The sequence below is a fragment of the Capra hircus genome, chromosome 6, assembly GCF_001704415.2.
Source record: "Capra hircus breed San Clemente chromosome 6, ASM170441v1, whole genome shotgun sequence".
NCBI lineage: Eukaryota > Metazoa > Chordata > Mammalia > Artiodactyla > Bovidae > Capra > Capra hircus.
In genome coordinates, this window is record NC_030813.1 from 33,553,525 (window position 1) to 33,571,868 (window position 18,344).

At 34.8% G+C, this 18,344-nt stretch overlaps 1 protein-coding gene across 2 annotated transcripts in view; it reads right to left on the reverse strand.

The window, feature by feature from the left end:
* Positions 5,820 to 18,344, reverse strand: part of CCSER1 (coiled-coil serine rich protein 1) — a 1,465,340-nt gene continuing 1,452,815 nt past the window's right edge. For both annotated transcript variants that reach the window (XM_018049307.1, XM_018049308.1), the window contains exon 11: positions 5,820 to 6,443. In XM_018049307.1, coding sequence (XP_017904796.1) covers positions 5,958 to 6,443 — 486 coding nt within the window. In that variant the 3' untranslated portion in view covers positions 5,820 to 5,957. The remainder of the gene's footprint in view (positions 6,444 to 18,344) is intronic.

The window sequence follows — 18,344 nt, forward strand, 5'->3', positions numbered from 1 at the left end:
ACCTGAATGGCCTTGTTTTCCCTGTATTTCTTCCATTTAAGCCTGCATTTTGCAACAAGGAGCTCATGATCTGAGTTACAGTCAGCTCCAAGTCTTGTTTTTTGCTGACTGTATAGAAATTCTCCATCTTCAGCTGCAAAGAATATAATCAACTGATTTCAGTATTGAGCGTCTTGATTGTTCATGTGTAAAGTCATCTCTTAGTTTTTTGGACAAGGGTGTTTGCTATGATCAGCATGTTCTTTTGATACAACTGTTAGCCTTTGTCTTGCTTCATTTTACACTCCGAGGACAACCTTGCCTGTAACTCCAGGTACCTCTTCACTTCCTACCTTTGCATTCCAATTTCTTACGATGAAAAAGGACATCTGTTTTTGGTGTCAATTCTATAATGTGTTACAGGTCTTCATAGACCTGGTCAACTTCAGTTTCTTTGGTATCAATGAATGGAGTATAGAGTTGGATTACTGTAATGTTGAATGGTTTGCCTTGGAAATGAACTAAGATCATTCTGTTGCTTTTGAGGTTGCACCCAAGCACTGCATTTCAATCTCTTTTCTAACTATGAGGGCTACTCCAATTTTTCTAAGGGATTCTTGCCCACATTAGTAGATATAATGGTCATCTGAATTAAATTGGCCCATTCCCATCCATTTTAGTTCACTGATTACTAAGATGTCGATTCTCAATCTTGCCATCTCTTGCTTGACCAGATCCAGTTTACTTTGATTCATGGACTTAACATTCTAGGTTCCTATGCAATACTGTTATTTACAGAAGACTTTACTTTCACCACCAGACACATTCATAACTGAGCATTGTTTCTGCTTTGGCCCAGCTTCTTCATTCTTTCTAAAGCTATTATTAAGAGTAATTGTCCTCTGCTCTTCCCCAGAAGCATATTGGAGACCTTCAGACCTGGGGGTGTAGACCCTCTTCTTCTGATGTTATATATATATATATATTTGTCTTTTCATACTATTCATGGGATTCTCCTGGTGAATACTGCAGTGGATTGCCATTTCCTCCTCCAGGAGAAGAACATAGCTCTCTGTAAACCAAGGATTGAACCAGCTGGCAACTTTGTCTTAGTTTCTAAAGCTGTGGGAAATAAATGTCTATTGTTAAGCCACCCGGTCTATGGCATTTTGTAACAATGACCTGAGCTTACCAAAGGAATGAGCTAATCTTTGTAAAGGCTGATAAGATGTGGAAACCTCTTTGTCTCCAATTTTGTTTTCAGGGGGAAAAAGCATGTTTGTTAGATTAAACTAGTGAAGTCAATGGGGCTATACTACACATTCTCTAGAAGGAATCATGAGATCTCACATTCTAGATTACTTACTTAGGTGGAAGAAACCCACTCTGTATTCAGAATTTTCATTGTTTTAATTTCTATGGGAATTTTTCAGGTCTGAAATGAAGTGAACTGCCTTCATTCTTTTTTCATGGACAAACACCTGGAAAATGGTGTCTTTGACAAATACTTCTGGGCTAAACTACTTGGTACTGAGCAAGTGGATTCTGAGCAAGATCAAATTTATTGTAAAAAAAAATAATTGGTATATATGCTTGTGGTTTAACTATTGGTAAAAGAACTTGACACAAATTGAGATATAAAAAAAAAATTTGGCACTGCTAATGTATAATGTTAGGATATTTCCCTGGTGACTTACATGGTAAAGAATTTGCCTCCAATACAGGAGACCCAGGTTCAATCCCTGGGTCTGGAAGATTCCCTGGAGACGGGTATGGCAACCCACTCCATTATTCTTGCCTGAGAAGTCCCATGGACAGAGGAGCCTGATGAGCTGCAGTTCATGCAGTCACAAAAAGTCGGATACAACTGAGTGACTAGTGCTTAACTAATGTATAATGTTTGAGAAGTGGGATTCTTGGTTTAGTTGATTGGTAGCTGGCTGTTTTCTTTTATACTATGGTGCAATTCAGCTTTTTATAAGAACCCAGATTGTTCATATTTTCTATAACCCCTGCTATGTGTGTACATAGCCTAGTGTTGGCATTGATAAAATTAGCACATGGAAAAAGAACAAGGGAAAAAAATTCCAGTTCTAGGAGGAGTAAATTATCAAAGAAATTTTATCTCTGATTGAATTAATTCTTGGGGTAAAAAAAAATACTATTAATAAAAACCTGATAATAAGGCCTAAATAGAATCAAGTCACAGAATGCAATCAAAATACTAGGATAAATGAATTAATGCTAAACGGATATATCACCAAGGAAAAGTCTCAGGTCATGAGGAGTGTGATTTAGGGATGAGAAGGGCAATCATACACTGCACTTCAACAGTCATCTTCCTTTCTTTTTCCTCATTGACCTGCATGGTGACTGAGTGGAGTTGTAAGTGCTATTTTGGAGCACTTTCTGCTTCTATAGATATTTGGAATTTAAAGTTTTGAAAGTAGAAATGTGGAACAAAATAAAGTTTACAAGACTACACGCAGTATTCCAGTTTACCCACAACACTGGGTTATTACTTCTTAAAAATGAGAAAGGTGATAATGGATGTGGATAATTGTGGAGAAACTGTACTCACCAGACTGCTCCTGCTATTCTATCAGTAACTAAGGGGCTAAGAAAGGTCGTGGGAGGACTAGTGGACTAAAATCACTTATCTTGGGGATGTGGTCCTTAAATACATGATAATAAAAAGAAAATCTTACCTCTTTTTAGGGGAAGTATTATCCCTATGAAACACACATGAGATCAGTGAAACAAAATGTGAAGTTTTCTTTGAATTCAATTAATTACTTTGAATTCAGTAACACTCAGAAAATTAATGACAACAGGCTAGGATGAAATCTTGGAAAATACAAGGTGTGAAACACAGGTCATCAACCCACATTAATTAGGAAAATCTTTGTAAACATTTTAAGTAAATATGAGCACATCTACAAATGTTTATTGCTGACTAGTGGCTGGCTCTTTTATTTATATCTCAACCAGTAAAAAAAAAAAAAAAACAACAAATGATGTGTGGCCCTAAGTCCTCACCCTGAGCATATTGATATTGATAGATGCCCACCTTTAGCACCACAGCTAGTTTCATGGTGTCACCTGCACAAAGACTGTGGCGCTTCAAATAAGAAAATACAGTTTGAGAGAGAATAATTTTGCTGTGACTGTGTTAGCATATAAAATTATTTGAACAGAATCACTGAGTTCATAGAAATATAGTTGCATGGTCCAATAATTTAAAAAACGAAGACAGTTTATTTCAGGTGGAAACAGCTTTTTCTCAAAGAATATCTCTTCTTAAGTGTCCTTTAAAACACATTCTAAATTCAGAGGAGAAAATCTGCAGCAGAAATTTTACAGAGTTACTTAGGCTTAGCTACACATACACATGCACAGAAGAAACAGGAAAAGAAAGAAAAGACAACAACTGCTTCCGTCAGAAAAACAAGCACTTTTTCCCCCTGGTGTCATGTCTTTGGATATGTACTGCCTTGGAGAAATGTATAAATCATTTTTATACATGGAACTGTCTTAGAAAACTAGAGATTTTAGTACAAAGAAATCAATTTGTTGAAAGAATGCCCATGTGAGTACTCTATATACACAAGAGAAACTTACAAAGATCCCCTGTTTTACAGTTACTGATGTACATTAGCAAGTGGGCTTACAACTTCTCCAGGCCTGAGTTACACTTAGTATTACAAATAATATTATAACAATGCTGAAAATACTGATACAAAACAGCTTTAAGATGATTATTTCCAAAAAATATCCTTCCTTTTAAAATTGAACTGTTTAATCCAAGTTTTCTTTTTGAATGTTTCAGCTTTAAAAAAGGTTTTTTCAAGAAAATACTAGCATTTAAAACATCTCTTAAAATGTCTATTAAATGACAGATTTTCTTAAATAGATTATTATTTTTACAAAGTATAATTCAAAAGTCTATCTTCCAGGAAAGCAAAACTATAAACTCCAAAAGTCCAAATCAAAAACATTATTTGTGATACATAGTTCTTCCATATCCTGGGAAAAAATCCTTGATTATTTTACCGTGCTAATTTATTTACAGACTTCAAATACTCTAGTAACACACACCAACTTTCAGGACAAATGAAGCTGAATTCCACAATTAATAATCATAATTTTTCTATCATTTCATAAATACTGTTCAGCCCAAAATGCCTATCTGAATGAATTATTATAACGTGTAAAGTATAGTGGGAATTTTAGATTGCAGTGTCATTAAGCCAAGCAGACTGCAGTGTGCATTATTCTCTTTTGGCAGAATTACAAATACACAAAGAAAGAAAACATTTGGCAAACATTTGTCTTGGATGCACATGTGTTCTCCTTTGGAAAACCAAAATTATAAGTACAGTGTATCCACTAAACTCCTTACTCTTATCAATTCTAATCAAAGTTTGAAAAGTGGTCAGAATTTAATAGTTAAAGCTAGCAAGGGGATATCTAATGCCTTTTCCCCAGAGCTCAAATACACTTCTGCTTTAGGAGATGCATTTCAGCATAGCTTTAATTTTAGCAGATTAGTCAGATGCCATGCTAAAATGGCTATCCCAGTCCCTTTATTCATTTCATGAATTCTGTCTGTTAGAGTGCAAGGGACTCAGATCATGCAGTAGGTATGACAATTTCAATTTACATAAACTATGCCTACTATGGATTCAGTAATTAGCTTTTATCTTTGTGTAAGAAAACTGCTGCCCTGATTCCTACTGGTCATTTAATAATTATTAATTTATTTATATAGCTTCATATAGCTCTACTAATTAAACATAAAGAAATTATTTATCTCATGTGCATTTGCATATAAAACATTACACCTTGTTTGTTAAAGAGACATATTTGCCATCAAATGAGTTCAGTATTCCTGTCAGAGATTTATTTCTAAGATCAAATCACCAAAGTTTCCACATATTTTACTTTTTCCTGTAAGTCTAGATGACTGAGTATACAAAATAGTGTAAACTGGGCTACCAAGAAACTGACTTTCTGTTCCTCAATTCATCATGTGGTCATTGATATGGGTTAATGTATATAAAGCAAAACTGGACACAGATAAAAAAATTAAGTGAAAAATACACTAATACAAGGAAGGTGAAGTAAAATAATTTTCTTAGAGTGTTCCTTTCCTCACATTGTAAAAAAACTAAGGTGATAGAACCAAGACAGTGACTTAAAGAGTGTAGCATGTCATGCTTTCTGCATCATTTGACAAAATTTAGCCAACATTCCCACCTCAGTGTCTTATGTCATAGTACTTCAACATCAATAGCAAAAACTAAAGGCAAATTTTTTCAAAGATCAGAGCTGTCATCCTCTATTTGGCTAGCAATTACTCAGTCTGAAATCCTTTGTGAACTAGTGTGAACTAAACATTTAGAGGATAAAAGAAAAACTATTTTCCCCCATAATCGTATGGCAAGATAAGCTTGACTGTATGTAATAGAGAGACAAATGCATCTCTGGGTTACATGCAAGCAAGCTTCATTCTTAAATAAATACACTACCAAATATAAGACTTTAAGATCCCTCTTTTTCTCTTTCTATTAACTATGTAATTTAAAATTTCTTACAATTCCTTTATCTATTTATTCCTCACATCTATTTTCACAGTAACACCATTAAGTGAACAGAGTGCTATTTGATATTACCTTCTGAAACTTCAATGCATATCAGTGACTGATGAAGATAAAAGATAAATTTCATGGCCTGTATAAAACAGCGAGATGGTCTCATTTATTTTACATATAGATAATGTCTCCAAAGCTATTAAACCTAATTCAATTCACATGCTTGAACCCTCATTCTAAAAAAAAAAAAAAAAAAAAGTACAATTCTTTGTTTATAACTAAAACTAAAAAGTAATAAGAAATACATGAAAATATGAACATGAGCTATGCACGAGAAACACTAACCATCTTATCCTACCCAGAGACAGGAATAGGGGGATTTCATTACCCGTCCTGCTGGCCCAGAGTCTGCAGCTCAGTTGTGTGTAAATTGTGATGGAGGAAAACATTTTTCCTGCTGTACATGTGTAAAGAGATTGGCCCTCTTGGCGGCTGTCCAAACCTTCCTGTAAAGGTTGAATGCTGCCGGGCTGCAGCAGCTTGGTCCTTTGGTTTCTCTGCGAACGTGGCGAGCCCTTCCGTCTTAGCTGCTGGCTTCATAGAGTTCTGCCCTACAGTGGCCCGTACATTCTGGGTGACTTCTGTTGTGAGGGTTTCATAAGTTCCTCTTGAGTGTTTGATAACTTCAACTAGTTCTTTGTCCTTCAAAAGACTGCTGAGACATAAACTGGGGAGTTGGCAGGCCTTGCTTTTGTAGGGGCTTGCCTGGTCCGCCGCTGGGTATCTAAAATGGTCCTCGGTGGGAGTATGCATTATTTTTCTGTCCCTTGTGTTGAGATTTTGGCTCACAATTCGATTTCGATATGTAGCCTGTGGTAAAGATATGGAAAAGAAAAGATGCCTTCAAAAAAGTACCTTCACAGCATACACACAGAATACAGAGTGGTTTTCACATTTGCTTCCAAAACCCTAAGTTTTCAACCAGACTTTGAAAAACACCAATAGAATTATCTTCTCTTTTCCATTAGATTAAATTTCCCAGGACAATCCTACTATAAATAGTGGTCACATAAATGATTTAACCACTATTAATTATCTTGGCTCTAAGAATCATTTATTAAAATACTTGTTTAAACAGCAGTTTTAAGTTGGCAACAATACTGAGAGGAAGGTATAGAGATTTTTCATACACCCTTTGCCCTCATCACATTCATAACTTTCCTCATTAGCAACATAATGGTGTTACTTTTTACCAAGGGTGAACTTACATCATAATCACCCAAAGTTCACAGCTTACCTTAAGGTCCACTCTTGGAGTAATACATTCTATGAGTTTGGACATATTTACAGTGACATATAATCATTATTATATTATCATACAGAGTATTTTCACCACCTGAAAAATCCCCTGTGTTCTGCCTACTCATCTCTCCCCACACCAATGGCAACCACTATCTCCACAGTTTTGCTTTATCAGAATGTTTTGTACTTGGATCATACAGTATGTAGTCTTTTCAGATTGACTTTGTTCACTTAATAATATGCATCTAAGGTTTCTTGATGTCATTTAACACGTTGATAGCTCATTTCTCTTCAGAGATGAACAAAAAGGCATTTTGAAATTTGTTTACATAATTTCCTAAATTTATTCAGTTTTCTCAGAGAATACATGTTATTTTAATAAGTAATGAACATCAATATATAAAGCTTTGCATCTTTTGCTGGATTTAACATACTATATTTATATGAGTGTGTGCTCAGTGTTTTAGAGTTATATAATATAATAATTTGTATCAGCAGAGTGATAACCTAAAAATTTAAGAAACTAATGAAAGGTCACTCCAATGACCTACAGAAAACAGTTAAAAGAAATCTCAGCATGTGTTTCATTTAGACTTTTGGATGCATTTTATTAATCAAAATCGGGTGCATGAGTATACATCCATCTTCCTTCTCACAAGAAGTTTATACTCTAATGATAGGAATAAGACATAGCTTATCAAATCATGTGGTAAGGGAAGCAAAGATTACAAGCTGGCACCAGAATTCCTCATGAAGAAAGCACTGTCTTCGTTTAGGAAAATATACTCAGCTAGAAACTGACTAGCTGGATTACTGCTCTGGTGGCAAAAACGAAAGATTTATTGTTGCTAAAAGAAGGTGGGGAAAGTGGAGAAAGAGTTGAGAGAGGAAAATAGGGCCCAAGGCAATAGGCTAGTACAAAATATGCTGAAGGGCCAGTGAAAATCTCTGTGTACTTGACCTCTAAATGGCATGATTTTTCGGTACTCAACTTTTCATTGTTCCCTAGAAAGCCATTTCTCCAAACCTGATCTCTACTTTGAGCCCTAATTTACTTATTGAGACATCATCACTTTGGCTAATTAACATTCCTAGTCTGACACACACACACACACACAAACTTGATCTTGACTCTGCACCTTATTCTTAACCCAAAATTCTCCTTCTCAATAATGGTATCATTATCAGGCCAATACCTATAAATCACCTTTGCTTTCTGTTTTTCCTCATATATCCTGTAATTCAGTCCTTGCTGATACACCACAAAGAGGGAACCTCAGCTCAACTGCTTCTCCTATATCCGGTCTAAGCCTCCTGATCCAATTCTCTGGTATATATTAAGCATTTAATAAATATTTGCTGAAAAATTTTCTCTGCTTGATATGTTTACAGAGGATGTATTATATGACAAGCATTTTTCTCCTGCCCTTACATATATATCCCTCACAAGAGTCTTTTGAGGTAGTTTCTGTTAGTTTCCATCATACAGACTAGAAAACTGAAGCACAGTGAGTTAATATTCTACAGATAGTGTAGGATTACAGTCTGCTTGATTAAACACTAATTCATTCTCTCTCCCAGTATTCCCATGGGAATATTTCTAAAATGTATCACATTTGTCTAAAATAAATTTCATGCAGAACCGCACTATAACTTAAATTGGTGCTTCTACATTATTGTTACTGTGATGAACCTCCAAAATTTTTTGTAAAACTGAGGTCTATTAGGGGATCTTAACAGGTGTCCTTATACTTAGGGATTTCAGATTGAGACATTTTGCTAATCGTATCTTAAAAAAAATTTTTAAGTTTGCAGTTTTTGATTTGTGCTAACTTAGATCCTCTCCATTACTTCTAATTTGCCATTTTAACTCTTCCATTGATTTGCAGTAAACATAGGCTGGCTATCTGGTTGTTTGAAGGAAGCATTGTATGACTTACAGAAGATGTTTTGGAACTTTTCTTGGGAGTAAGAAAATGAAATATTTTGATTCATTTTTCATAAAAAATTTTGGCTTTTTCTTGTCTCTTTTCCATAATGCAGTTGTTTGGACCAACATAGAAATGTGAGATTTTATTTTCTCTTCATCTATGTGACTTGACTTCTATAAGATGCTTAGCTTACTTAACCATAGAATCACTTACTGATTGACAGTTCTTCAAACACCATGCTTATTATCACATCCAAATGTTAGAAAAACCATGGGAGTAAAATACTCTGAGAAAAACAGTTTGTTTCAGAAAAAAAGAGACAATGTTAAATTCATTATAAAAATATTCCAATTTATATATCTTTAGCTGATGCGAAGAACTGACTTATTGGAAAAGACTCTGATGCTGGGAAAGATTAAAGGCAGGAGGAGAAGGGGATGACAGAAGATGAGATGATGGATGGCATCACTGACTCAATGAACATGAGTTTGATTAAACAACTCTGGGAGTTAGTGATGGACAGGGAGGCCTGGAGTACTGCAGTCCACGAGGTCGCAAAGAGTTGGACACAGCTGAGCAACTGAACTGATTGACTGCCTGCCTGCCTGCCCATGAAAGTTGAGGAGTGGAAACTTCTTTTCCATTACTTTAACATTTCATTTGGGGAAATGTTCATCATTTTCTTTATGTGGTCATTTTAACCCTCCTGGGATATTACATTAAATTGAATATGCAGTTTTAATAAGATGTACTGAAAGGGATCAAATAAGTCAATCCCACAGGCAGCTTCAGTGCTCCTTCTCTGGTATAAATTCTGATACCTACAAGGTACATGAGCATCTACCATAAACAGAAACAAAATGAATGACCTTTCAATTTCTTAAAAAACATATTTAAATCATCCATTCCTTTTTTCAAAAAAAAAAAACAAAAACATAATTTGCTTTTGACACCTTAGACTTTCTTTTTTTCTTTTTAGTTCTTGAGATGTTCATCATTAAGTCCAGGGCTCATGATGTACATGGGCAATTGCACAGCTCAGGGGCTAATGGCATGAATTTGTGGTCAGACATAGAAGTGTTCCTCTGCTGATCTGATAAATATTTACTGACCTCTACTGAGAGCAAGGTTCTACATTACATAATGGGAAATGGCACTGTTCATAAGAGAACCAGCTCCTCCATTTAGGCAGCTTTGAAGTCTAATGGGAAAGTCAACCAGAATCAGTTTCTAGCTAAGTGACCATGGCAAGTCACTTGTCTTTCCCAAATCTTCAGTTACCTCATCTGTGAAAGAAAGATTTATCTTCAAACCTGTATTTGTGTACAGAATTATTGTTAAGATTCAATGAACTACCTTGTATAAAATACCTAATATTACATCTGAAGAATAGTTATCTTGATGAGAGCAACAAAAGTAAGTAGAGTCCCTGTTGGGTAATGAAGAAAGCAGGGTCTGCAGAGGCAGAAGTTAAACTCTATGCAATTAATCTATCTCAGGTAATCCCAGAGGAAGAGCTGAAGCTAGGATGACTCCTCAGAGTTGTCTCCAATTTAAGCAAGTGGTTGTGAACCTTATACTCTTGTATCAACAAGTTATTGGACATTGGTAATCTCTGGGAAAGGGGTGTAACCACAAATGAACAGGCTTTTTTTTTTTTTTTTTTGAAAGGAACTTACTTGAATGCTAACTTTTTTACCAACTGAGAAAATGAAGGGTTTAGTTGTGAAAGTATGTGTGTGTTTGTCATGGTATAATTAGGCATAATGGAAAGAACCCTGAACCTTCAGTGAAAGACTGTAATCTTGTGTATGTTGCTATCGAACTGTGTGAACTTTGATGAACAAATTAATTTTTCTGGGCATTGTTTCTGAGCCTATGGAAAGAAATGACAAAAATGGAAGTCAAAGATTAGATACTGAAGAAAGTCTAAAATTTATTCAATTTTATCCCAGTTCTAAAAGCCCACATTTTTAAGTATATAGTTTATTCTGTGTAGACAAACACAGGAAAGATCCCCTTAATGCCAAGTGTGTTTTGGTGCACACACACATACACACACACTTGGCTGCAGTGATTCAGAGGGATCATGCTGCCCAGAGGGAGCTTGTAGTGCATATACCTAGCCACATCTTTTGCAAAAGCAGAATTAAATTTCTACAAGCTAATATAATTATGTTAAGTTTTAGACAATTTAGTTCTCAAACAGTTATTTTATTACCTTTCCTTAGAGTTCATAATAGAAGATGAATGGATGGCAAATTTAGTGATTAATAAGTCAATATTGAAGTTATATTAAAATCTGTTCTTTACTTCCCTGTATTTTTTTCTTCTCGTTTCATCAGTGGAGCATACGATCTGCACTTCACTGAATTCACGGTGACTGATTTTAAAACACATGATTTTACATACCACTAAGAAAGAAAAATCTTATGATGCTAATTAAGAACAAACAAAAACGACTCTCCTTCTTTATCAATGGTGTGATCCATTCACCAGTCACACCAGCCTCTCATTCCAATTTCTTCTTTCTCCACTTTCCTTTCTTAGGCTTGATGGATAGTCCTTTTGCATTTGTCTCAATGATACAGCTTCATTTATGTGTGAGTATATTCTTTCTTTTGATAAAGCATTTGGTTTTTAATGTAGAGAGAATATGGAAGTGAAGGTAATAATATTACATTTTTTCACTAATAACAGTTACATACAAAATAATATTTGCTATAAAATCAAATCATAGTAAAAACTTTTTGAAAATATTATTGGTAATTTAATATATGTAGTGCAAACACTGCATATAACTGCATCGAAGAAAGGACAATACGAAGCTATGATAAAAATCCACATGTACTCCACTGCAACATGGTTGAAAGCATTAACTGTAAGATTTATCCTGATTTTAGGGGGTTTTATTACATTTAAACATTGGCTGATTTCTGATACAAAATGGACATACAGTAATTATGCCCATGTGCATAGCCCAATTTTCACTGAGACAGGATGTAACAATGATAGAATTAACAAGGAGGGGGAGTCATGTTTCAATCAGAAATTAATTTTTTCTGAATTTGTTTTCATGTGTGTGACCTATACTAGTAATTGCCAAAATGTTATCAGGCAAATACTTCCTAATTTATCACAGAGATTAAAACTTAGCACATGACTGATTATTTTATTTGATTTTAAGATATATTTTTCTGTAAATGTTCTCTACTTAACTCAAAATATTGTTTTACAACTAGAATTTTTCCTGAACAAAAATAAATACTTGAAATAATTCCTAATAACTAGCTAGAAAAAAGTTATTAATTAGAAAAATTGTTAATATTAAAGAGTATTTTAACAAATCATAAAGGTTACTGAAAATAACATAATTTGAATGTAAATAACATATGCATATGAAAGTATGTTAAAGTGAGCCCAAATTATCACTGCTCAGAGTTCTTGTAGCAGGAGTAACTCTTGGGTAGCTGATACTGAGAACTTGCCTCCTGAATAAGGTTTATGGTTTCCTACTAATGAGCTTCTCAATCAGGGAAGTAAAACATACAATGAAGAATACTGTATGTGTTACATTCAAGAATAGACACTTTGATGCCTACTTACTTCTACACCCAAGCCAACTAAAATAAAAGTTTCATAAGGTCCGGGACATTGCTCGCTTTCTTTTATGCTGAATCCACTGCTCCCAATAGTGCCTGGCATTTACCAGTAACTCTCTGATAATTACATAGTCCAGAGTGACAATCATAGGTTTTATCAGTAAGGAAAAACACATCTAATATGAAATTTTCTTTCTCTTGGCACTTTTCTCTAGTAGATGAGTTGATTACTTTGATCTTTATGAATTGATATATTACCTGAATCATAAACTACCAAGCACTGGTAGTATATATTTTGCCTCCTTTCTTGAAAGTAGTGGGGAATGTCAACTTTTCAGGGATGTTTTTGTAGCTTCACCTCCCCTTTAGTTGTACTTTCCCCAATAAAAAGCAAGACATATATGTTACTATAAAATATACCTGGAAGAAATAAACACCTTTCATAGCCACAAAGGCAACATGACATCATATCTAAAGCACTGGATATCAAAGCAACTGGAAAAAAATCTCTTGCAGTACGTTTTTTCACTACTGTAGAAAATGAATTAAAAAGGAGTTATTGCACAGCAGTACTTCTTAATCTCTCTTCTCCATGTGTCAACATGACACATAGAGACATTTCCTTAGCCAAAAGCTGGGTTATGGAAATACTCCCAATAAAATCTCTTTAACTCAAGGTCTTTATCTTTCATTTACGCAAACATTTTGGATTCAGAAATAAAAAGAATTATCAGAATCTAGTTCAATTTATAAAAAGAATAAATTTTGATGCTTGAGTAGTGGTAGCAATGTTTCTTAAGATACAGATACAACAGATGACTGAGACCCCATTTGACACAGGTCCTGTATCTTGCAGATTAATAGAACAGGTCACTTCATTAGTGCAGAAAATAAATGACGAAGGCATGAGTTGAGGCAGCAGAATAAATGACAGAACACTCTACAGTAATATATTCTCTTAATTACTAAAATGTATCAATACATAAGTCTACAGGCAGAATAATATAAACTTTTAATACAGTGATATCAAGAAGCCATCTCTATTTACTGTAAAATATGGTTACATATATGAAGAGTGCTTTGACTAAAGACATGTACAATATTATTGCTCATTGAGTAAACTATCAAAATCTGTAAATAAGTTAATTGTAACAATCTCCATTTTCATTACTGTAAATATACAGTAATGAAAAAAATTTTGTCTGTAAATCCCTTTTTACCCAAAGTGTGAGCAAATTTGCTTCTAAAATACAAACTGGAATAATTCAACACCTTTAATGGTGTGTACTGAGTTTCCTCATTGTGTCTTCAATGTAAACTTCATCTTCACTATTTTTTTCTTTCTATTCATTAATCCCTAGAGACAGACATAGAGACCTCTGTCACATCCTTTCTTTAGTAATGTTTATAAGTTCTCTTAAATTAAGGATAAATCAACATTGTGACACATTTTAGAGAAGAATTAAAAGGAGTATTCTGTACATTGGATAAGGAAATGGCAAACCACTCCAGTATCCTTGCCTTGAAAATCCCATGGACAGAGGAGCCTGCTGGGCTGCAGTCCTTGGGGTTGCAGAGTCAGGCACAACTGAGTGACTAACACTTAACACATTCCGTACGTAGTCCCCTTCCCACTGATGCATGCACCTTAAAGGAAACTCTCTTGTCCAGCTTTCAGAGGATGGGTTCTATAGTGTTCCAAATAAATGCTGTACCACTATCTATGGACTCTACTCTTTAAGGAGACGAAAATCTTTCTTGGTAAAACTCCATCACACTAGTTTCTAATTTAGTTTTAATGAAGTCCACAGTTGACTTAACCCTGAGTCTATTAAAGAACTGAGTTGTATATAGTGAATTAAAATGAAGCCAAGGAAAAGACAATTGTAGGATTCACATTCTTGAGAAAGCATTATTTGCCTTTATGAAATTCTAAGGAAGCCTTGAATCTTGGACAAGACAGAACAAAATTAATGTACAACAACAACAAAAATGCAGTAAGGCAGTGATAAATGTTTTAAGACCTAGTTGTCTATTGATGCCTGATAGTGAAAAGATCTGAGGTAGGAAAGAATTCTTAAATATACTAAACTTGAGAGAGCAGATAATTAGATTTAGAAAAATGATTAGATAGCAGATAAATCACTTTACCTCAGATCTTATTTATAATAATAGCTAAGATTAAGTGACCATTTGGAATGTGCCAAGTTATGTGCTATGTTTCATATATTAATAACTTTCTATTATTTTATTATACCCATTTAATGACAAAGAAACTGAGGCACTTACACATCAATCCTACCAGGATTCCAGGATTTAGTGAGTAGCATGATGTGAATTAGAACTCAAGCTCTAAGCCATGGGTTTCTCAGCCTCAGCACTATTTACATTGGGGATTATATTTTTTTGCTGTAGGGGACTGCCCAGTGGATTACAGGCTGCTTATCACCATCCTTTGCCTCTGCCTGTCGGTGCCAGATGCACCTGCACTCAGTCATAGCAAACAGAAATGTCTCCAGACAGTGCCAAGTGTCTCCTGAAAGGTATCACTGTCCCCAGCTGAGAATTACTTGCCTGAGCAATAATGCTTCTCTAAATCAGGCAAATAAAAGTGACCAATGCAGTATCTCTGAAAATAAAAGTCATATACATATACTACTATCCTTAAAAAAAAAATCATTTACAGCCACTAGGAAAGTGAAATTAAGCTTTTGTAATTTTTACTTCACAAACACATATAATACTTATTACACACTAGACACTCTTCTGGGCCTTTACAATTCACAATTTAAAAAAATATTAACTCATTTATTAACCCAATACAATGTACTAATAAACACTGGAAATATGTATAAATATAAATCTTGCTCAACAATAACAATAAAAAACACAGCATGATGCATAAAATCCAAAGGTTTTGTCTTAAAAAATAACTTTCTCCACATGGAGGAATGCTAATGGAATGTCATGAACTACTTAAAAAGCAAATTTTGATTTTTCACTACATAATATATTAGCATGGGGTAAATCGGTAGACCTGAAATGTGTCTCTTTGTCAATAACAATCACTTAAATGTCAGTATAAATTCAAGCCATATTTATTAAAAACAACTGTCCTTTTCCTGTCATCACTGAGGAATAGGATTTTTAAAGCAGTTATAAATACAGGACATTTCTCTGCAGAAGTGTTGGCACATTGCTGCATCTGTTTTTACCCTTAGATGTGGAATCTGTTTTCGGTGATAAAGAAGAGTTTTTCTTAAAGGTCTAGAAACACTCTACCACAGAGAGATTGTATAGAGAAGTAGTTACTGCTTTGCAAGCAAGAAGCTTTGTCATAAGTTGAAGTAATAACCAAAAAGAAACATGCAAAGGTTCTGGCAGACAAGACCTACTTTTTTCAGATACCACAAATTACCAAGAGGAAATTGTTGGAGTTAAATTACTTCTTCTGGCTCAGTCTCACTCCTAAATTCCTTAGGGGAAACTAAATCCTCCTGGTGGGCATGTAGGATTCAACCAGGGTTAGAGGACATGCATAAGATAAGCAACGTGAATGTTAATAAAGTCAGCTAAAGGCCTGGTTCCTGAGAGAGAAAGACCAAGGCATCAACTTCACCTGAGAAAAGTGAAAGCATGCAACAGCTTTCCCACAAGCCAGTAGGGCTGTTCTGTTTATAACTAAATGGAAAGAACAAAATTCTGAAGAACAACAATGAGTTGTCTTTAGAACTAATATGTGTGTATTGTAACCCATTCAGTGTGAATAATTCTTTTTAGTAAAATGTTTATTTAAATGAGAATTTCAAACAATCGCTGCTTATAGTAGCAATAAGGGTGAATGATTAAGGATTCAATTCAGAAGAAACCTAAAAAAGTATAATTCTGCACAACTGATATTCCAGAGAAGTGATTTCTAAATAAAAGACTAAGTGAGTGTTTAAGCTAATTTTATATGTCTAAGGGAAAGGAATAGGGAATAATTTTTATGTGTTTGCATAGGAATGCAAAATAGTGGACAGTTACTGTGGTTTAACCACAACATGAAAAATTAATCTCTTGTTTAGATAGGCAGATGCCCAATATCTGGCACATATTAGATAGCACTCTTTTATTTAAAATTTTACTGAAATATAGTAGGTTAACAATGTTGTATTAATTTATGCTGTATAACAAATTAATTATTATACATATTCTTTTTTCATATTCTTTTCTCCTGTTTTATCACAGGATATTGAATATAGGCTCCTGTGCTGAACAGTAGGACATTATTGTTTAAATAAATCCTATATAGAATAGTTTGTACCTTCTAATCCCAAACTCCCAATCCTTCCCTTCCTCACCTCTCTCCCCACCTTGACAACCACAAATCTGTTCTCTGTATCTGTGAATCTGCTTCTGTTCCATAAAAAATGTTCATTTGTGTTTTATTTTAGATTCCACATATAAGGGATATTGTACATATTTCTCTGCGGTTTACTTCATTTATTATGATAATCTCTAGGTTCATCCATGTTGCTGCAAATGGCATTACTGTATTCATTTTATGACTGAATAGTATTTCATTGTGTTTATGTACCATATATTCTTTATTCACTCATCTGTTGAGGGACATTTTGTTTCCATGTCTTTTTTATTGTAAATAGTGCAACAGTGAACACTGGGGTGCATGTATCTTTACAAATTATAGTTTTGTTTGGATTTATGCCCAGGAATGGGACTGCTGAATCATATGGCAACTCTATTTTTAGTCTTTTTGAGGAACTTCCATACTGTTTTCCACAGTGGCTGTGCCAATTTACCTGTAGGTCCCTTTTCTCCACATCCTCTCCAGCATTTGTTATTTGTAGACATTTTAATAATGGCCATTCTGACTGGTGTATGTCGGTACCTCCTCATAGTTTTGATTTGCATGTCTCTGATAATTAATTGTGATGAGCATCTTTTCATGTGCCTATTGGCCTCTGTATGTCTTCTCTGAATAAAAGGGTGCCTGGGGCTGGTACACTGGGATGACCCAGAGGGATGGAATGGCAAGGGAGGTGGGAGGGGGGTTCAGGATGGGGAACACATGTACACCCATGGTGGATTCATGTCAGTGTATGGCAAAACCACTACAATACTGTAAAGTAATTAGCCTCCAATTAAAATAAATAAATTTATATTTTATTTATTTATTTATTTATTTTTACAATGAAATGGCTTTTAGTGTTCAGAGTTGTGCATCCATCACCACAGTCAAATTTAGAACATTTACATCACTCCATAATGAAACCCAGTACCCATGAGCAATCACTTCCTTTGCTCCTCTCCTCTCTCCATGGCAATCTCTAATTCCCTTTGTTTTCTATGAGTTTGCCTGTTTTGAACATTTCATACAAGTGCATTTTGTGATTGGCTTCTTTCACTTAGCATCATGTCTAAGGTTTGTCTATTTGGTAATATTTATCAGTACTTCATTTGTTTTTATTGTTGAGTAACATTCCATTGTATGGATATACCACATTTTATTCATTCATTCATTAGTCACTGAATTCATTACTCAGTATTTGGGTTGTTTCCACTTTTCCAGGGGCTTTCCTGGTGGCTCAGAGGTAAAGAATCCACCTGCCAATGCAGGAGATGTGGGTTTGATCCCCAGGTTGGGAAGATCCCCTGGAGAAGGAAATGGCAACCCAGTATTCCTGCCTGGAAAATCCCATGGACAGAGGAGCCTGGGAGGCTACAGTCTTGAGGTTTCCAAAGAGTAGGTAGCAGCAGAACATGCATGGATTTTTCCAGATATTCCCCACATGAAAAATGCTACTCAGAAAATTTCTGTAAAGTTTTTTTATAGTTGTATGCTTTAGTTATCTTGGTATAGATCTAGGAATGAGATTGCTGGGTGATACGGTAACTCTATATTTAACACTTTGGGGAACTGTTAAAAGTGTTGG